The sequence below is a fragment of the Haematobia irritans genome, chromosome 4 (genome assembly GCF_050003625.1).
Source record: "Haematobia irritans isolate KBUSLIRL chromosome 4, ASM5000362v1, whole genome shotgun sequence".
Classification (NCBI taxonomy): domain Eukaryota; kingdom Metazoa; phylum Arthropoda; class Insecta; order Diptera; family Muscidae; genus Haematobia; species Haematobia irritans.
This window is the reverse complement of record NC_134400.1, coordinates 211791177-211812818: the sequence shown is the minus strand read 5'-3', so window position 1 is coordinate 211812818 and position 21642 is coordinate 211791177. Positions and strand designations below refer to the sequence as shown.

General features: G+C 34.9%; 2 protein-coding genes across 4 annotated transcripts; both read left to right on the top strand.

The window, feature by feature from the left end:
- The first annotated feature begins 700 nt into the window (after positions 1-700).
- Aef1 (Adult enhancer factor 1) lies at positions 701-14888 on the top strand. Of its 3 annotated transcripts, none has more exons than XM_075307778.1 (5): positions 701-819; positions 6258-6645; positions 10384-11008; positions 11068-11557; positions 14752-14888. In XM_075307778.1, the coding sequence occupies exons 3-5, from the start codon at positions 10739-10741 to the stop codon at positions 14886-14888; spliced, it is 897 nt and encodes a 298-aa protein (XP_075163893.1). In that variant the 5' UTR covers positions 701-819; positions 6258-6645; positions 10384-10738. The 3 variants fall into 3 exon arrangements, with proteins under 3 accessions (XP_075163893.1, XP_075163892.1, XP_075163894.1); XM_075307777.1 differs by having other exon boundaries at positions 6232-6645; XM_075307779.1 differs by lacking the exons at positions 701-819; positions 6258-6645 and adding an exon at positions 8202-8315.
- A 9-nt stretch (positions 14889-14897) lies between these two features.
- LOC142236538 (uncharacterized) lies at positions 14898-18494 on the top strand. Its single transcript, XM_075307780.1, has 2 exons — positions 14898-15045; positions 17237-18494. Exons 1-2 carry the CDS (start codon positions 14898-14900, stop codon positions 17680-17682), a joined length of 594 nt encoding a protein of 197 aa, XP_075163895.1. The 3' UTR covers positions 17683-18494.
- The last annotated feature ends 3148 nt before the right edge of the window (positions 18495-21642 follow it).

The following is a 21642-nucleotide window of genomic DNA, read 5'->3' as shown; positions in this document are numbered from 1 at the left end:
GCTGTTTTTCGTTTTGTATGCGAACGAAGACTAGAATTCGGATAGCAGAAATAGGCTGTTAGTACTAAGCATTAGCCGCTAAAGGCAGGTACTATGTTCATTCTTGCGAAAAAAATTTTATAGAAACCATTATTCCGCAGATAGAAAGCGGTGTATTTAGGTAACAGGGAGCGATGTTGAATTAAGTTGGTGGTTTCTGCTTGCTATTACAAAATTAACATTTTATTTTTCCTTGGGCAATTGATGTGCTACTCCTTTGATCTTTGGGTATTTTTGGAACAAAAATATGATTCGTGTTTGCGTTATAAACCCACACAAATAGTTTTAATAAATAAATTATTTCTTAATTCACATTGTAAATGGCGCCATGCTATAAAATTTCGCTAGTTTTTCGCATTTTTTGGTTTTGTATGGAGTTTCAACGAGAAAACTGAACAGAGTACCGGCCTTTGCACTTAAAACACTGGGTGTTGTAATGAAAAATGCTCATCCTGTGTTTATTGGGTATAGTCGGGCAAACGATAACCGAATCACTATGACGAAAATCGGTTCAATAGTGTTACAAAAACGACGACCGGTTCCAAATACAAAATCGGTTCATTAGTTCCAAAATGTCAATACATTAACATTAGTCTTGTAACAACTAGCGAATCAATTCAACTTCATAAATTTTTTTTCTTCAAATCAAAAAGACATTCTTCGTTGAGCCTTTGCTGTGTAGACATCGTTCCTTGCTTGTGAAGAGAAACCTTTTTGATTTTGTATTCAGTTCTAACTGTGTGCATTGATTTGAATACTGTTGGACAATTTCATTGTCTTGTTGGTGGTTGTTATTTTGTGTATCTGGTGTGAGTGGTTGTGCAAAATTAACCGCTGGCCTTAGTGGTGGCCATGGAAAGTGGTGTGGAGGAGAAGGCTGGGCCTTCTAAGTCCATGATTGTTTGTCATATTGATACTGACAAAAAATGTGACAATAAAAAGAAACTGACGAAACCTATAAAAGGCAGAAATGTTAGACCTGCGATTATTAATAATTGTGAAGTAGCTGAAACGGGGGTTGACGAGGCTATGAATGTTGATGTGATTGTTAATGATGGTGATGGTGGTATTGCGGCGAAAAATGCGAGACCGCGAGAAGAAATGGTGGTACATGAAAGCAAAAAAAGAAGAGTGAATGATTCGTTGGTGAGATATTCGAATAATCATAAAGGTGAGCCACACGTATTGGTAGACACCTCTGAGGTAGATAATGGTACTAACAAAAAAGTTAAAAATGGTCTCTATTTTGTACAGAAAATAAGAGACATTAAGTCTGACGAGTTTGACAAGATCAAGAAGATCGATGCAATTGGTGTTACGTTATATAAATTAACGTTTGAGGATGTTGAATCAGCCAATAAATTTTTAGACAATGAAGAGTTGAGGAAAAGAAAGTTGAGGGCCTTTGTCCCCAGAAACTTTGTTGAAACTTTCGGTGTCATTAGAAATGTGCCTTTATGCTATAGTGAACAAGAGATTTTAGAAAATGCAACTTCAAGTATCAATATTACTTCTGTTAAACGTTTTACCAGGCGCGATGAAAAAGAGGTGGGTGTTTTTCATCCAACTGAAACAGTCAAAATTGGCTTTGCGGGTGATGATCACCCTAGTTGGATAGTGTTTGAAAAGTCTGTTCTGGTTGTCAGCACATACTATCCTGCTATCAGACAGTGTTACAACTGTGGTCGCTTGGGCCATACTAAACTGGGTTGTCGGTCGAAGAAACGATGTATAAAATGTGGTGCTGATAGTGAAGTCTGCAATGGCCAATGTGGTGGTAAAAAATGCATTCTGTGTAAGGCTGAAGGCCATCTTGCTAGTGACAAGGAAATTTGTCCGAGCTGGATAAAAGAAATAGAAACCAACAAGATTATGACGCGTAAAAAGATGTCAAAACGTGAGGTACTTCAGAAATACAACAACCAAAATCGTTTTGATCTTTTAGCTGATGATGACAGTTTTCCGGAATTATCTAATGGAAGGAATAGAAAGAAGACTGCCCCAGTGAGGGAGGATATGAGAGACAGAGATGTTAATCAAATTTTAACCCCATACACTTATAGCTCTGTGGCTAAGAGGCAGAGAAAAGAATATGTTCATCGCACCGGTGTGCAAACTCATCCGAGGATGTTTCCGGAAACGCAGCCCTCATCGCCTGTTTATATGACAAGTGAGCTGAGAGTCAGTGAACTCGAGAAAGTCACCAGTGAGATGCTGGCTTTCATGATGGACTTTTTCAAGATGTCTGGTAACACTGTTGCTATAGATGCTGCTAATCATTTTAATTCGCGCCTGGTAAAATGTGGTTTGGTGCCTCAATCTTCTAATTCTAGTCTTTTATCTAATTCTTCATTTTATGGTAAAGATACTACAGTATAATGTGCAGTCGTTTACAAAAAACAAGAATTATCTAGAATTTTATGCGAATAACTACAACTTTGACATTTTAGTGCTGTCTGAAATTTTTTCTGAAAACAGAGATAATAGAAATAGAATGATTAATTTCAATCTTGTTCAGAAATTCAGACCTGATGGCTATGGGGGTGTAGCCATTGCTCTGAGGAAATATATAAAATTTTCCAGAATCGTATTTGAAACTGAATTTGACATAATAATTGTCAAAACCAGTAATCTTCATACAAATTTTACAATTGCGTCGGTTTACTTCCCTCCGTCTATGCCATTGTATATTCTGGCTGGTGAAGTAGGAAGACTATGCAATTTTTTAGATAGACATGAGAATGTTATTCTGATGGGAGACTTCAATGCTCGTAACACTGTTTGGGGAGATAATATCTCCAATAGAAAAGGGAAAGAACTGGAAACCATTTTTAGCTACTCTAGATTAAAATGCATCAATTCCAATAACATCACTTTCAGAAGGAATGACGAGTCTGATGGTTCGGTGCTCGATCTCACTTTCATTAGTACATGTTTGGAGGGAACATGGACTGTGAGCGACTGTTATCTTGGTGGCAGCAGACACTTTCCCATTACGGTTGTCATAGATTCAAGGAAAAAATCAAAGATGAAATTTCTATCCAAAAATAAACTTCTGATGTCGCTTTCGAAGTTGGAGCTTGAGCCGGATTTGGATAGTATACAAAAGTCTATGAAAGATGAAGTTGAGTATGCCTCATATGTTGTTCCAGATGGACGTAGCCCAAAGTTTTGGTGGAGTGAGGAACTCAAGGTTGGGTTTCGCAGGCAGTGGGCGGCTGCTAAGAAAGCCAGGCTTTTTCCCTCGTATAACAATCTTGAAGATGCTAGAAAAGCGACTGAGCACTGGAAGAATATGGTGGCTGAGGCCAAGAAAAAGTGTTATCTTGCCAAACTAGATGAAATCAACAAGTCTCCCAACACTAAAAATGCCTGGAAGTTTATTAATAACATCCGTGGAAGAAATAATCCTACTAGATCTATTTGGAATGATGAAAATAATGCTGTATACTTGGAGCACCTTAAAAATCAAGTTACTGGTGAGAATGTGATTATTGATTTTCCTTTGGTTAATCACTTCATTGAACCATTTGATTTTGAAGAGTTTATTTTGTGTCTATCTGGAAAAAGGTCTCAGTCGGCTGGAGGACATGATGGAATAACGTATAATATGATTAAATCTCTCTCGGGCATTTCCAAACGCGCTTTGTTAACAGCTATGAACAATGCTTTTTTGACTAACACCATTCGAGATGATTGGAGAATTATAAAAATTGTGCCTATACCAAAACCGAAAAAGAATCATAATGACCCTAAAAACTTTCGGCCAATATCATTGATATCGGTGTTTCTAAAATGTATTAATTTAATGGTGAAAGAAAGAATCTCAGTACACTTTGACAGTGTGGATATTATACCCAGAAGATCATTTGCATACAAAAAGAATTCTTCCACAAGTACATGTATTAATGAACTCTTGCATAGAGTTGCCTTGCTTAAGGCCAACAACTTCAAGGTTGTTATTCTGTCTCTTGATATATGTGATGCTTATAATTGTGTCAAGATTGATATGCTACAGAGAAAACTCATCCTTTCAGGTTTGGATACTGCGTACTGTAACTGGATCATTAATTTTCTCTCTCACAGAATACTGAAGTTGAGTAATTCGGAGGTGTCTGTGTACAATGGGTTGCCACAAGGTAGTTGTCTGTCGCCACTGCTGTTTAACTTATACACTGCCAGTCTTCATACCCTTGAGGATGGCAATACAACTATTTTTCAATATGCAGATGACTTCATCATAATGTCGTATCACCGTGATTTTGCTGAGGCTAGATCGAACCTTATTGACAAGGTAAGAGAATTCATGGACACCTGTAGAAATCTTAATTTATCCTTTAATCCATCCAAATCGAACACAATGTATTTTGCTAAAAATGGTTTTAAAAATATTGATATGGTTATCGATGGTACTAGAGTTGAGCAGACGAAAAAACTGCGATTTCTAGGCAGAATTGTCACGAATTCCTTGTCGATAAAGGACCATTATGATTCTATTTCAAAGGAGACGCAGAATCGTGTAAACATGCTTAAGTGCCTCACTTCTATTCGAGGGGGTTTGCATCCCAATGTTGCGTTGAATGTGTATAAAAGCATTGTTAGATCAAAGATAGAATATGTGAGAACCACAGCGGCAGATGCCCCGAAGAGTATTAATAAAAGAGTGGAAAGATTACAGACTGACATGTTAAGGAGAAGTCTAGGTGTTGCCAGATCTTCCCCCACACATATTGTTTATGCATTGGCTCATGAACTCCCCCCAGAGTTTAGAGCAGTGTACCTGACAGCGAAAGAACTCATTAAGGTGCAATCCAGAGATAAGGTGCTGTATGATCTAGTGTCTGATAATCCAAAAGTCAACTCCAGCTACAGTTACGTATATTATGAATTTCCTCAAATTTTTGATAGTATTGAGCACATTTCTAACTCCTTGACATCTAGAAAAGTTACTGTCAGACTCAACCTATTGCCTAATGGGAAGAATAACTATCCCATAGATATATTAAAGTCCATCTACCTCAGCGAAATTGATGGCTATAAAAATTTTAATTTTACTATTTTTGCTACTGATGCTTCTGTTTCTACTAACTCTATTGGCTGTGGTATTGTCAATGTATCCACAAATCAACGATTTCTTTTCAGAATTGGTTTTGCTGCCTCATCCACTTTTGGGGAACTATGGGCATTAGTCAAGGCTCTGGAGATTGCCATTGAACATGAAGATGACAAGTGTGTACTGTTCACGGATAGCCTTGCTGCATGCAAGATTATTGCCAGTGAAAACACCAACAACTACATTGCCGCTACATTTCATCAAAAACTTCAAGATTCTAACATCAATAAATGCCATATTGTCTGGATTCCTGGTCATAGAGGACTGAACATAAATGAGTTAGCAGATGAAACAGCCAAACTTGCTGCAGAGTGTGGGGCACCCCTTAACCCTAAACTCACTCCTGAAGAAGGCCTAAACAAAATCCGAACAGCTCTATGGAATAATTGGAATTTAGAATTCAAGAAAATTTCTCTCTGCAAAAGCATCAAAGCCAGCAAATTATTTGAAGATGTTAGAATAAAGCCGTGGTTTTCGAAGTATATGTTCAACCCCCAAGAAACCAAAATCATCAATCGATTGCACACAGCCCGTACGTATGACAAACCTTTTCTTTTAAAAATTGGAGCTATCAGCTCAGATGTCTGCAACGAATGTTTGGATGCGGAATCAACACATCATACAATTTTTGATTGTACAAAATTCGATGCTCTAAGACTGAAATACAATTTAACTAATCGTTTTACTGATGTTTATGACATCCTGGCTACAAAGGACATAGATTTATATAAATCTCTCGTTAATTTTATTATTGAAACTAACGTTTCAATTTAATTACTTGATTGAATCAACAAGACTGATATGGAATTCATCTGTGATATTTTATGGCTTACGCCTAATCGATTTAAACTAACAACAAACCTAACCTGTGATATTTATAAGCCTGATACATTTATGCCGTCGTCACATTTACAATAATAATTGACTAATTGACTATCATTTATATTTTGAATAACTGATCCTAAACTTTTGTCATGGCGAAACATATGCACTATTTATACCACTCACACCTGATAATTAGAGTCTACTCATATCGGGTTCGATAGCTTCTAATCGGGGCTTTTTTGGCTCAACGAAAGTGTTCATTTGTTTATTTCCGGTGTAGTTTGGGTCTACATCGATCGGTGTATATAACCTGGCCTTTTAATGTCGAAGAGACATTGCCATTAATTAATCAAAACCCAAAAAAAAAAAAAAAAATCAAAAAGAAATCATAACAAAACTTTTGAGATATATACATCATTTTTTATTGAACAACAACAATATTGGGCAATTAGAAAAACACTGAATGAAAACCAAATGGAATATTAAAGAGAAAGGACTAAACAAGAAAGAAAAAGCACAATTGTCCCAAGGAGAGAAGGAAGTCGGGCGAAAATGTGTTTTGAGGAAAGTTAAGTTTGTTGCTCGAGTGCACATACAACGAGTTTCCTAAGGTATTTTGGTTCGTGAGTTCGCAAAACAGGGAAAACTGGAAGTGCCTCGCAGGCAAGGTAGGTCAAAGTTGAAACGTGCGAAGGAAAAAATGAATGCGTGTGGTGGTATGTCAAAAAAGAAAAGTGAAAATATTTGCACGGGTGTGACGTGACAACTTTATATAGACGTAATCGAATTTGTAGTGACCGTCCGAAAGAAACTCGCGTAAACCAGAAAATTATGCCTTAAATCTGCGTAGAAATATGTAAAAATCAAAATCTAACCTCAAAAATATTTTGTGTTATGGAAAAATTCAATTGACAGCGCATACTGGTCTGGTTCACAAAACACGGAAGAGACTGCTAACAAAACAAGCAGCCTATGTGTGTTAAATAAGAGGCAGGCAGCAGCAGCAAACATTCACTCCAGGCACTGTCCAATGCTGCCGATGATAGATAACAGTAGCACTTCACTTTTGGAACCGCATTGATGGACACCAAAAATGTGGAAATTCATGTGTTCCTAAATGAAAATTGGTCACGTTTACAGAACATTCCTTAAGGCCAGGTTCCCAAATGGGGTCTCCTTTTTGTCACCCAGACCCTGAACCAAAAGTAACAAACTTTCGCCGTTTTGTAACAGAAAAAAGCCTAATGTATGGATGAGGGGACAGACATCACAAAATGTGGAATTTACCTCGAAATCATTCATTGAGAGAGAGAGAGAGTCAACCAACAACTCTTTGGATGGCTGGTGTTTGGTAGTAATATTGACAATCTGTAATCTGTCCCCTTTTTGACAAAATACAAAATAAGCGTACATACGTAAATTAACGAGCGCGAACACATGTAAACGCGTAAGAAGTGGAAAATCATTTCGAAAAACAACACACGGCCAAACTCGATCGCTCGTGTTCAACTTTGTCAAGTGGTTGATTTGGGCTGGGGGCTAAGAGAAACACGACGACGGAACGTTGGGAGAGGTATCAGTCGTATAGCCAAGGAGGTGGTAGTGGTGGAGACGGCCGTGTAGTGTTTTATTCATAGGAGGGGTGCCGTGAGGAGGTGAAAGTTATTTTTCACAGTCTACACAAACAACTATACAACGATAGTTTGCTGCGGCTGTTGTCTGTAAGAAAAAGAAACAAAACACGTTGGCATAAAAATCGGCGGCATATTTTAAAAAAATGCATGCCTTCTAATTCTTTTTTCTAAATAAAAAAGCCTACACTCCAAGTGTTCGTTGTAATCGCTAATCAATTTACAATTTTAAAGCATATATACCGCGAATATCATCTAATTTCTCCGCTATTTAGCTAGACACATGGTCGCGCCAGCTGATATGTAAATTTTTTGAAGTGTGATTTTCCCTAACCTCTCATAAGAATTTCCGTAATGTGCCACAGAGAGTCTACAAAGTTAAAGTGAACCCTTTTAAAAAATTAAAGAAAATCGAAAATAATATATCTGGAGAATTCCGGGATTGTGTAAATTTATTTTTATTTTGCATAAATTCATGTGGACTGATTTAAAGAGTGAGTGAGAGCGAAAAAGAAATATGGGTGAGAGCACATTGGTTGTGTAAGTGTGTTAGTGTTTTTATGAAATGTCAAAAAAGAGAGATCGACCGTGATCTGTCAATGAGCAACAACAAAAAACGTGTTGAACATATTCGACTCATAGTTGCTTAAAGAGTACTTATGGCCAAAACGTACATTTCATTGCAAATTTTGCATTAGCATATTAAGGTGGGTACTGCCATTGTGCTTTGCATATGGAAAACGAATACTACGACCGCACTATGCTCAAAGGGAGGTCCCTGTTTCGAGATCTGTAAATTATCTTTACATGCAAAATCGAGATTTTCAATGTCAAAACAGGATTCTTCAAGCTTAATGTAATCAAACTTTGATATTCAAAGAAAGAACTTCCTTGGACTTTTTGTTCGATTGAAGTGTTCTTTTACATTTTTTTAGGATTTCAGATAGAATAGAGAAGTCAGATGATATATAAGTGGGTCGAAAGTATTTCATGGATAGTAATGATATTACAGAGAAACCTCTCAAACTTTGACACTCTGAAAACCGGACACCACCCAAATATGGACAGTTGTCTGGGGACGTTTGCTATATTAACACATTAAGAATAACCCCTTGTCGTTGAGCTTAACATGGAATCGGGCAGCACTCAGTGGTAAGAGAGAAGTTCACCAATGTGGTATCGCAATAGACTGAATAGTCTAAGTGAGCCTGATACATCGGGCTACCACCTAACCTAACCTAAGATTAACCTCTCAAACCTGGACACCTCTCAAATGTGAGAGGTTTCACTGTATATAATTACTGAAGAACTTATTGATTTAGTGCTTTCTATCCATCATTCCAAGTTATGCTGGGTTTGCCAAAGCTAACGCATTCCTCTTTTAATATCAGCTTGAAAACTTAGGCCCAATAATCTACAAAAGAAGCTTAACCAATAGAGTAGAAATATGTTTGGCAAACTGATTAGGGCAAAAACCTTTTGACTGCAATAAGGTCCAATAAATTATCGTTAACTGTCTCCGAGTAATGACGAGAGAAAAGATGTACGATTCACCCCACTACTCTTAACAATATTGTGCTCAGCGTTTTATTATACAATGTCAGTAATGATTGTGACATTTCTGAGTGTTTCAAAAGTTGTTTCACTGGAATGTGAGTCGGTTATAGGAAGGATGTCCCTAGTCATTGAGCTAAACATAGAATCGTGTAGCATTCATTGATAAGAGAGAAGTTCACCACGTTTGCTATTACAATGGGCTGAGTGGCCTAAGTGAGACTAAAACGAAAATAGATCAAAAGATTCTTTCAGTCCCAAATGCAAGATTTTCCCCCAAAAATAGCTTTAAAATCCAGAGAAAACCAAAATATTTTTTGTACCATACACGGTCGAAATTATTGTTAATGTTTGGATTGTTCCAAAGCTCTATATGCGGAAACACTTACTCTAGCAGTACGGGTTAGCTAAAAACGCAGTTTTGTCCATATTTCAATAGTAACACGTCGAAAATAAAAAAGGCTAAAACCACTCAGTCATGAAATTCATTTTCTCCTTTTGAAAGACTTTAAAAGAAGCCATATCTAGCAGAAACAAAATCAAGTAGGAAATGATGGACGGACTCATCGCTTTAGAATCCTTGGCAATCGATTAATTCGATTTTTTTTAATCGACGTGTCGTTGGCTTGAAGGCCACGAATGGTGTGGAAAAGGTGGTCCATTTCACCGGGTCACGGCAAAAGTCACACATGCGCTGTAGTTGTTGTTGTATCCCTGTGGAGTTGTGTCTATTTTTGAGTTATTCAGGAAATAAACATACTCGAAATGGGGTTTACAGTCCTTGGACAGATTTGAAAACCCTGCATCAGCACCGGACCATAGACCCGAATGCATTGAGGTGCTGTAGTACTCATTTCACTGTTGGAGCGAACACTTACTACACTTCCCCTTGTGTTCGTTTACTCGCTTTCTGATATCTAGCCATTAGGAAAGTAAGGAATAAATTATAATGAATATAGTTAGTAATAGGACCAGATATATGTGATGATCAAATACAGATTCCTCCATTTTTGTTCCAATAGGGTGCTTTGAAAAAGCCTGTGGAATTAAAAGTACGTTGTAAAATGAACACCCACCTTATAATTTAAAGGTTAGAGTCATTTATTGAAAATTGATTTATAGTTTAATTTGATGGTATTAACAATAGTCCTTTTTAAAATTTGTAATCATCGTAATTGGGGTTAAAAAACATCTAACATTACATATCGTATCATTTTCCAGGTGACTTTGATTACTACATTCAGACGCGTCGCTGAGGCAACGGTCTTCTTGAACATCAATGGCAAGGCTTCCCTAAAAACGTGATACGATATCTTTAATAAAGAAGATAAAAATCTGTAAAAAAAAACAACATCCATCACTACTACTACTAATTTTGAAGCAGTGGCAATCCTATAAACTTTTAAAGTTAATAGGTCTGGTCCAAAGAAGAGATCTATAGAAGGAATAACTAAAGGAAATAACCTATAGCCTGTATAGAACTTTAGGAAACAACAAAATTATTTAAATAATTTTAAGAAATTTGCAAAAATTCCTAGAATTTTTCTGCGAGAAGAAATAACGTAGCATTCCTAGAATGCATATAAAAAGTCTGCAACATGCTCATGCTGCAGCAGCAGCAATGCCAAACTGTGAAATTGTAATTGTATCATCGTCGCCTAATCATAATAATAACAACAACAATAATAATAATGATAGTACAAATGGGACCTCCAGTAATGGAAGTGGTGGCGGAGCTCAAAACCATCATCAGCCTGGTCATCCGGCACCAACGGAAATTCCAATTCCTTTCATGCATTTGGCAGGCGTAAGTGAAGCACAAAAGCTTACAATGGCCGCTGCCCAGGTAAAATTACGCACCTATACCAAGTCCTCTAAATTTATCATTTTTTTTTTTCATTTTAGGCTGCTGCTGCACATGCAGCCGCTGCAGAACATCAAAATGGTGGCATAGGAGCTGCACCTGGCAGTGCATTAGCCCATCATCATGCCATATTGCAGCAACACCCATTGGCCCATTTGGTCGCCTCCGCTGCCCATAGTCCTGCTTTATCGGAACAACATTTTATTGCCCGCGATGCTACCGTCTTGACAAACGGCCACAATGGCAGTACAACACCTGTATCTGGTGGAGGTCCCGCTCCTGAGAAGCCCTTTCAGTGCAATGTATGTGAAAGGCGATTCCGACAACTGAGTACACTAACTAACCATGTGAAAATCCACACTGGAGAAAAACCGTACAAATGCAATGTTTGTGATAAAACATTTCGTCAATCATCCACTCTTACAAATCATTTGAAAATCCATACTGGAGAGAAACCATTTAATTGTACCTATTGTCCGAAACATTTTCGTCAATTGAGTACACTAACAAATCATTTAAAAATTCATACAGGTGAGTTTGATTTATAAGCGACATGATATAATCATTATTCCAAGACAAGAAAGAAATTATCAAAATCCAATACCAAGCTTACTGAATTGGTTGTGTTTTAGTACATTTGATGGATTTAATGATAGTTTGCTCCGTTTTGTAACATCTATTCCACAATGTAGCGTGGAGCGTTGTTAATGGCTCATTAGCAACATGTTACCGGATATTCTCCCATCATCTTTATCCTCTACCATCATGATATATATTTTGGGAATTCACTCCTTAATGATCCCTTAGCATCATAGGTGTTGCTACCTCGAGTTATTCTCCCATAGGTTGTTAGGCTAAGTATAGAGGCAGTCGACTGTGGCGAATTATTCTATTTTCGATGAGTGCTGCCCAATTCTAAATTTAGCTCAATTATAAGTTTCTAACTTTTTATAGCCAACCCCACTTAGACAAGCTTTGAAGCACTACGAAATATCACTGTGATTGAACCCAGGAAACTTTGTTTGCAAGATGGTCATGCTAACCATCCACGGTGGCTCTCTTAAGCTTCGATACTCACATCATGTTCTATTTTGTCTAAGGTTGTAGGTACTTAAGCCAGATATTGGAATTATCTTTCACATAAATCTCGGTTCGGTAAATAATGGACTCTCTTTAGTCGCTTTTAATCTTTCGTTATTAATTCGATTTCTGTGTGAGGATATTTTCTCATATAGTTTATTATCTATACAGATCGGTATTCTTGGTGATTTTTTTGTAGTAAATTACTTCTTTCTTTTTGATGCCATTGAATTTGATAGCGACAGGAGAGTCATATCCATATTATCGATTAAGGCCTACCTAAGGTTTCGTGGCTTGACATCTTGTAATAGCCATGAGTTACTGGTTGTCAATAGAGGTGTGAGCGTGAGATAATGTTTACTCACGTACGAGAAAAAATGTTTGCTCACGCACGATTTGTGGAGTAGGAATTATCACTCACGCACGTACGCCAATTTCAAACCAGGAATAAACAAAAGCGACAAAATAATTATAAGATTTTAGATTCGAAAGCTAGCTCAAACTTTTCCCAATTCGCATTACGATTCATGTAGGGATTCATATTCTTTGATAGACTTCAATCTGGTAAGTGCTGCGGTTGTGCAGAGCAATCAGTTTCACTTCCCTGCATTGAATTCTAATCATGCATTTATACTTATTGAGTACGAGTTTCTGACTACAGGTTCAAGACAGTACATCTCTTATAGGGATTATTTTGCGGTCGATATGGACGCTCTTCATCGCAGCCCCCAATGAGGTCGATTTTACCACTCTATACAATACTAATGATACGCATATTCAGATTTGATACCATTTTGGTAGTACTCCTTCGGTTTTGCTTCAAAATAGGCCTTAGTTTCGGCGACCACCTCTTCATTGCAGCCAATTTTTTTCCCTGCGAGCATCCTTTTGAGGTCTGAGAACAAGAAAAAGTCGCTGGGGGCCAGATCTGGAGAATACGGTGCGTGGGTAAGCAATTCGAAGCCCAATTCATGAATTTTTGCCATCGTTCTCAATGTCTTATGGCACGGTGCGTTGTCTTGGTGGACCAACACTTTTTTCTTCTTCATATGGGACCGTTTTGCCGCGATTTCGACCTTCAAACGCTCCAATAACGACATATAATAGTCACTGTTGATGGTTTTTCCCTTCTCAAGATAATCGATAAAAATTATTCCATGCGCATCCCATAAAACAGAGGCCATTACTTTGCCAGCGGACTTTTGAGTCTTTCCACGCTTCGGAGACGGTTCACCAGTCGCTGTCCACTCAGCCGACTGTCGATTGGACTCAGGAGTGTAGTGATGGAGCCATGTTTCATCCATTGTCACATATCGACGGAAAACTCGGGTGCATTACGAGTTAAAGCTGCAAACACCGCTCAGAATCATCAACACGTTGTTGTTTTTGGTCAAATGTGAGCTCGCGCGGCACCCATTTTGCACAGAGCTTCCGCATATCAAAATATTGATGAATGATATGACCAACACGTTCCTTTGATATCTTAAAGGCCTCTGCTATCTCGATCAACTTCATTTTATTTATTTATTCATTCAGAGCATGTAATTCTAAGCCAATGGACTACTCTCTAGAGTTTCATGAGATGTTGAATACTTATAATAAACAATCATTTACTCAAAACTGAGAAGTGTATAATTAAGCAAGAAACAAGATAATTCTCTTTTGTATGTTTTAATAGGAATACTTCTTTATATAAAAAGGAAAGAAAAAATTATATAACAAAAATTCTTAGTAGTAGCTTAAAAATATGTATATATTTATTTATGACAATGTAAAGTCTTGAATGTCGAGTAACTACTTAATTATGACTCACAAAAGTATTGAATGAATTTGTTTCGATAAGTTTTCGTGTTCAAACAAAATGTTCGTAATGTATCAGCGTTCGAAATTATAAGCTGATTCGTTTTACAGTCATTCAAAATCATTTTGTGGATTTTTTTGATGTTTTCGTCGGTAACCACCTCTTTCGGGCGTCCACTGCGTTCACCGTCCTCCGTGCTCATTTCACCACCTTTGAATTTTGCATACCAATCAATTATTGTTGATTTCTCTGGGGCAGAGTCCGGAAACTCATTATCAAGCCAAGTTTTTGCTTCCACCGTATTTTTCCCCTTCAGAAAACAGTATTTTATCAAAACACGAAATTCCATTTTTTTTCACAATAACAAAAGTTGCTTCACAAAAGACGCTCTATCTCACAAACTAATTGACTTACAGACGTCAAATTTTGGCACGAATCATTTGAAGGTTGGTACTATATAAAAATAATATGCATTTAATACTAGCGATGTGTCAGACCGGGGACTTATCAGCCAACCTGTTATATGTTGTTAATATATACAAAATATACCTCCCTTTGAGCGTCAATTAAAAATACTTATTGTATAAGAAAAGCTATTCGAATCAATTAATTTCGTGATTGAAAACAATTTTTTCCCGTGTAGAACATAAAATGTTAAAATAGGGTGTTTGTATGGTCTATTTACTAGACACATTAGGTTAAAGTGGCAGCCCGATTAAATTTCAGGCTCACTTAGACTATTCAGTCCATTGTGATAAGGTTAGGTTAGGTTAAAGTGGCAGTACTAGACACATTGAAATATGTTACACATTGATGTATTTTTCTTATTTTTTTTCTTTTATAGGTGAGAAACCTTTTGAATGTGCCGTTTGTAAAAAACAATTCCGTCAATCAAGTACTCTTAACAACCATATAAAAATCCATGTAATGGACAAAGTCTACGTTCCCGTTAAGATCAAAACAGAGGAGGAGGAAGGATGACTAGAGGACATGATGGTGGTTGCCACCGGAGCTCCATCAAATATTGGTGGAGTCCAGCAGCAACAACATCACCATCAGCAGCAGCAAACACAGCAGCATCAACAGCAACAACAGCAGCATCAAGAACATACACGTCAAATTATAACATCTACCTTAGGTAAGTAAATGAGAGGAGAGAATTTACATGAACAATTAAAATAATGGTCATGGCATTTGTTTTTTTTTTTTTCTGTCAATTATCTGCAGACTTTTTTTTTAAAAGTCTCCATTTCAATAGTGTATAGATTTAGTAAAAAATATTAAAAGTATACTTGATAAAACATTTAATTGATTTCTTCGACACTTCCAATTTGTTTTTTAATTGGTTCAAGTAGAAATTTTGATAGACTTTTAATTATGAACTCAATTATTTTATTTATTTATTTATTTCATATAATACCCAAAGCCTACAAGGCCAATACATTAATATTATATATTTTTTACTTAACAATAGTTGATAGATATAAAAAAACATAACATTTTGTTGTATTTTCTGATTTGTAGTTTTTCCGGAGATTTCAGTAAAAATTTAATGAGTGAATGAATGTACATAATAATATAAATATATTATTTTATTATTTTCGATTATTTACCCTGCGCCACACTGTGGAACAGGGTATTATAAGTTAGTGCATATGTTTGTAACACCCAGAAGGAGACGAGATAGACACATGGTGTCTTTGGCAATAATGCTCAGGGTGGGTCCCTGAGTCGATATAACCATGTCCGTCTGTCCGTCCGTCCGCCTGTCTGTGAACACATTTTTGTGATCAAAGTCTAGGTCGCAATTTGGCACATGTTCCTAATTTGGGTCAGAATAGAACCCTATTCATTTTGGAAGAAATCGGTTCAGATTTAGATATAGCTCCCATATATATCTTTCGCCCGATATGCACTAATATGGACCCAGCAGCCAGAGTTTTATACCGATTTGCTTGAAGTTTTGTACAAACATAACACTTAGTCGTATAGTTAAGTGTGCAAAATTTGATTGAAATTGGTTCAGATTTAGATATAGCTCCCATATATATCTTTCGCCCGATATGGACTTATATGGCCCCAGAAGCCAGATTTTTGGCCGAATTTGGTTGAAATTTTGCACTAGGAGTACAATTAGTAGTATAGTCAAGTGTGCAAAATTTGATTGAAATCGGTTCAGATGTAGATATAGCTTCCATATATATCTTTCGCCCGATATGGAGTAATATGGTCCTAAAAGCCAGAGTTTTGGCCCAATTTGGTTGCAATTTTGCACAGGGAGTAGATTTAGCATTGTAGCTATGCGTGCCAAATTTGGTTGAAATCGATTCAGATTTAGATACAGCTCCCATATATATCTTTCGCACGATATGCACTTATATGGACCCAGAAGCCAAGGTTTTATCCCGATTAGCTTGAAATTTTGCACAAGGAGTACAATTGGTAGTATAGTCATGTGTGCCAAATTTGATTGAAATCGGTTCAGATTTAGATATATATATATATATTCCATATATAGATATATATATTCCATATATATTTTTTCCCCGATATGGACTTATATGGCCCCAGAAGCCAGAGTTTTTGCACTAGGAGTACAATTAGTAATATAGTCATGTGTGCCAAATTTGATTGAAATCGGTTCAGATTTAGATATAGCTCCCATATATATGTTTTTCTGATTTCGACAAAAATGGTCAAAATACCAACATTTTCCTTGTTAAATCGCCACTGCTTAGTCGGAAAGTTGTAAAAATGACTCTAATCTTCCTAAACTTCTAATACATATATATCGAGCGATAAATCATAAATAAACTTTTGCGAAGTTTCCTTAAAATTGCTTCATATTTAAATGTTTCCCATATTTTTTTTACTAAAATTGTGTTCCACCCTAGTGCATTAGCCATCTTAACTTTTGAGTCTATAGATTTTGTAAAAGTGTCAAATTCTGTCCAAATCGAGCGATATTTAAATGTATGTATTTGGGACAAACCTTTATATATAGCACCCAACACATTTGATGGATGTGATATGGTATCGAAAATTTAGATCTACAAAGTGGTGCAGGGTATAATATAGTCGGCCCCGCCCGACTTTAGACTTTCCTTACTTGTTTTTTAATGAGAAATGTTTCTTTATTTAATTAAAATAATTAATTGATATAATTAATCTTAATTAAAATACAATAATTTTCTTAAATGGATTTATTTTTTAATTTGATTAAAAAAGTTAATTGTGTCAGTAAATTTTCTAATCGATCAAGTTTTCAGTTTCAATCATCTTTTTAATTGAAAATATTTTGGTTATATATTTTTCTTGTGTATTTTTAGCACAACACCAACAACAATTACAAAATAATAATACAACCATTATTGCAACACACGCACCAAATGGTGGAGTTTCGGCCACTGCGGCAGCTACAACCACCACAATTGCAGCAGCAGCACCGTCCAATCTTGAAGCTTTTTCCAATATCGCAACTGCAGCTCAAACACTCGAATTAAGTTCTTTAAACGCTGCCCAATTAGTGGGCGGTCATTTAACAGCAAATGGTGATTTTGTTACAATGGGCGGTGTTGTGGTGGGACGTCTCCATCCAGCTCCAGGAAATAGTGGAGCATTCTTACAACATCAATTGCGAATACAAACGCCCCATTTGGGTGTTATTAAAATGGAACCATCGCCTCATGCTACCGAATTCCAAAGCACCGACAATAACAACTACAATAACGCAAATAATACAACGAGACACTCCAATACGGCCAACGAGGGATGAGTCCCCGACTATGAGACACTGTTAGAATACGTGCTCAACGAAGATGATAAATGGGTAGAAATTAATGGAAGTTATGTCATGGACTCATCCAAATGAGAGGTTTGAATGAACGGGTCAAACAAACAGCCAGCCCCTTTTCTAACTAAACTGAAAGCCAATTTTTAATTTAGACCATACAAAAAACCAAAAGTGAAACCCTACTATTGTGTTATTGTTGTACAAAAACAAAAACCGAAAAACCTATTGTTGTTAGTTGTTGTTATTTTCAAAAACCTTAAAAAAAAGAAGAAAAAGAAACAGCAATGAAGTTGAAACAATTTACATTTCCCTTCGACGGAAATAAAACGCGATATTCACCATCATTATCAAAATACTGTGTAAATTGAGATACAAAAATTCAATTGGGCAAGATGTGTTTTGTTTTTATTGTTAACATAGAAGAATTGCATAGACATAGATGCATAATAGGCGGGCCAGGCCTTATTTAAAGGTACACTACTGTCTTGTCATCTGCTGAATTTTTGAAATGTTATTGCTTGCTTCCGCGCCAAAATACACTTAACGATAGAAAACAAAAATTAAAACAAGGCAAACCTACCATCTCCTCTAAGCATATTATCTGAAGAAATGAAACTGAATACATACAAGTCTATACAATGAATCCTATCAAATACAAAACAAATAGTTACCAATATACATACATATATAAATAATACATACATATACATATATAAGTAATCAATAATTTACAAGAAAACAAAACAATTTGAAATCATTATCTTGTATAGGTAATAAAGTTGTTTTAACTTTTATTTTTTTTGTAATTTTTAAATAATTCTTTTTAGTTTATTTTATTTTCTTATCTATCTATGGACCTTCTTCAAAATTCATGCATAGACTTCATTTAAAATAGTCAAATTTATGTCATTAATTTTTTTTTTAATTAAAAAAAAAAAATAAGGAAGTAAGTGAAAAAAATAATTATGTTTGTTAAACAAATGTAAATAAAAAATATTGTATTTTATTTTTAGAAAGAGAAAAAAAACATACTACTACCCATCTCCACTTAGGCTAGAGTAACAAAATGAAATTGTAGATGGGGATTGAAAGAAATCAAACAAAATTTGCAAACAAACTTAGCAGTTTGACGTTACACAATAGACAGATTTGGGATGTAATCGAAGGATGAATGTAATTAAAGGCTTCATGTGATAGAGCAATAGCAAAGACATAAAGTCTCAAATAAAAAATAGAAGAATGTCCTCAAAAAAGAAAAACATGGCCTAAAGGGCGGTACTATACAGAAAAATTATCAACAATATTTTTTCAATAAAATTTTAATTTAATTTGAGAAAAAAAATTCAATAAAAAAATTATTGATTCAATCAAATTTACTAGAAACAAATAAAATTTTAAGTGGATCAATTAATATTTTAATTGGTTTCGCTTATTAATATTATCCTTTCCTTGATTGAAGCATTTTCCATGAAAATTAAAAAAAATATTTTGTAAATTCGTGTTTCACAAATGGAAATCTACAGTTTTCAGAGTTACTTTTTTACGATGATTGATAATTTGTCATGCTTTGCAAAGAAAAGCCATATCCCAGCAATAAATTACTCATTATTTTTTAAGCTTATCTGCATATAACCATCTCAAAAACATTTTCCTAATTTTCGGCAGTAATCTTTCCTTGGAGTACACTCTACACCAAACTGTACCGTGCAGTTTTAAGAATCGAGTAAATCGTGATCCTTTGCGCATTGAATTGTTATTTTCAATTGTATATTGTGATCAATTTGCTTCTTTAGCATAAAAAAAAATCGTTTTGGAAGTCTCACCTCTTTATAATCGATTTTATGATTGGAGAAACAGATTGGCAAGTAGTGTCACGAACTTTTAATAAAAAATTTTGCCGGGTATCTTTATTTGCATTTTTTTTTTTCATTAGTGAAACACAAACTGAATGAGGTAAACACGCACTGCCCCATATATAAAAATTAAAATTTTAAATGTCGGCAGAAAATTGTGGTGTGTTGGGTTCTTTTATTTTTTTAAGATTTTATTTATGAATTTGCTCATCCATACGGCTCGAGATTTGACATTTCTTAAATTTTTGGGGATTTTTAAATACTAACACATTTCTTAAAATTTGTATTGTTGAACAAACAATTTTATACAAATTACTTAGCAAAGAAATTAAAGAAATCAATTGGACAAATTCAAACAAATTCCTTAAGTACATGCATTCATTACTTTGTCACAAAAATGCATGGGAAGTCGCACAAGTAGCTAGACAAAGTTTTACAATGAAGTCTAACACCTTAGAGTCTATAAAAAAAAGATTTATCAAAGAAACTAGAAAATTTTTGATGAAAAAAATAATCAAAATCATTATAAATCGATTTGTTCTTCTTTGATAAATTCTTATTGTGTAAAGTCAATGCAAAAGTAGTAATTAGACAATATGACATATAAATCGGAAGGATACCAGGGAGATATAATGTTCCTTTGTAGTTATTGCATTTTTTATTTAATATTTATTTATGAAAACACATACTTATATTTTTGAGTTTTGTATCCCATTTTATTTAGAGGAAAAACTAGTATACATAATTGAAATGGAAGCCTTCGGAATGTTGGGATTTTCTTTGTTTTTAATCATGGTATAATCTATAAGATACATGCATTAAATAGGAAAAAAAATCAACAACAAGAATTTTTGGGAACCAAATGCATATTTTTTGTTTTGTAAAATTTACCTCTGAATAAGATATTTAAATTTTAAGGATGAGTTGGAGTTTATCTTTAATCCACGCCTAATGTATCCTAAGCAAAAGTGTTTTTCAAACTCTCGTGTCAAATATTTTGATCAACATATTCTAGAAAAAAAATAAAGATATTTCAAAGTACTGTTGTACACAAAAAGTAGAATAAAATTTTAACTTATTATAGAATCAATCGAGGCTAGAGTTATTTTTTATTTAATTTTAATAAAGATTTTATGAAAATAAAACAAATATCACTCAAAACTACAACTAATTTTAAAGTGATAAAACTAAATCCTACAGGTGGGTATTAAGTTCGAGTTTAGCCGCTAAAATCTTCATTTTTTCACGATTACTTTTCTTTAATAATTCATTCTAAGGAATACAAACTTTATTGAAAATTTGCTTTGGGCTATTCCCCGTCAAGTTATAAAATTTTATGCCTTTTTTTACTGATTTAGTTTTCACTTTAGCGGCTAAACTCGAACTTAGTACTCACCTTATATGTGAAATTATATGCATATAAAATAAAACATTTAGTTGAACCAAACATTGATATACAGAAACTAATTCAGGGAAAACCTTGTTTGTTGCCATACTGGAATTTCAATATTTAAAAATGTATGTTCGATCTCTTGATAATAAAACCATCTTTTCTATAAATTGATCAATTGAAAAAAAAAAGTTTGTAAAAATCGGGGTTTTCCAAGAATTGTTCTGTCTGCTATACAGTAATACCGATTTATCTATGCAAAACAAAAATATGTGGAATATGGTCCCACACAGAAAAAAAATATTAACAAAATTTTTCCAATTCAAATTTAAATTGACTTAAAACATTTTCAATTAAAATTTTAATTGGTTCAACTCCTTTATTAATTAAAACAAAAATCAATCACAAAAATTAATTGTATCAATTAATTGTTTTAATTGTATGAATCATTTAATTTTTAATTGGTGCTGCTGATACTACCATTTTGTTATTCCAAAAAATTCAATTAAAACTTAATCGGATCAATTCAAATATATGTTTTGAATGGGTATAATGGGATAAGTAATGATTGTGTTCTTTCCATTAATTCGTATTTTGAAAGGGTTGCCAAGATCACATTTTCAAAGATGTTTATTTAATTTTTCAAAACGCATGCAACATTAAGCACACTATCAAACGTATACTGTTACGTTAATAAAA

Excerpts from the sequence above, each read along its gene's own strand:
- Aef1 (XM_075307778.1), top strand. The coding sequence starts at position 10,739 with ATGCATATAAAAAGTCTGCAACATGCTCATGCTGCAGCAGCAGCAATG. Across the intron at positions 11,009-11,067 it reads TTACAATGGCCGCTGCCCAG|GCTGCTGCTGCACATGCAGC; the intron begins GTAAAATTACGC and ends TTTTCATTTTAG. Across the intron at positions 11,558-14,751 it reads TCATTTAAAAATTCATACAG|GTGAGAAACCTTTTGAATGT; the intron begins GTGAGTTTGATT and ends TTTCTTTTATAG.
- LOC142236538 (XM_075307780.1), top strand. The coding sequence starts at position 14,898 with ATGATGGTGGTTGCCACCGGAGCTCCATCAAATATTGGTGGAGTCCAG. Across the intron at positions 15,046-17,236 it reads AATTATAACATCTACCTTAG|CACAACACCAACAACAATTA; the intron begins GTAAGTAAATGA and ends GTGTATTTTTAG.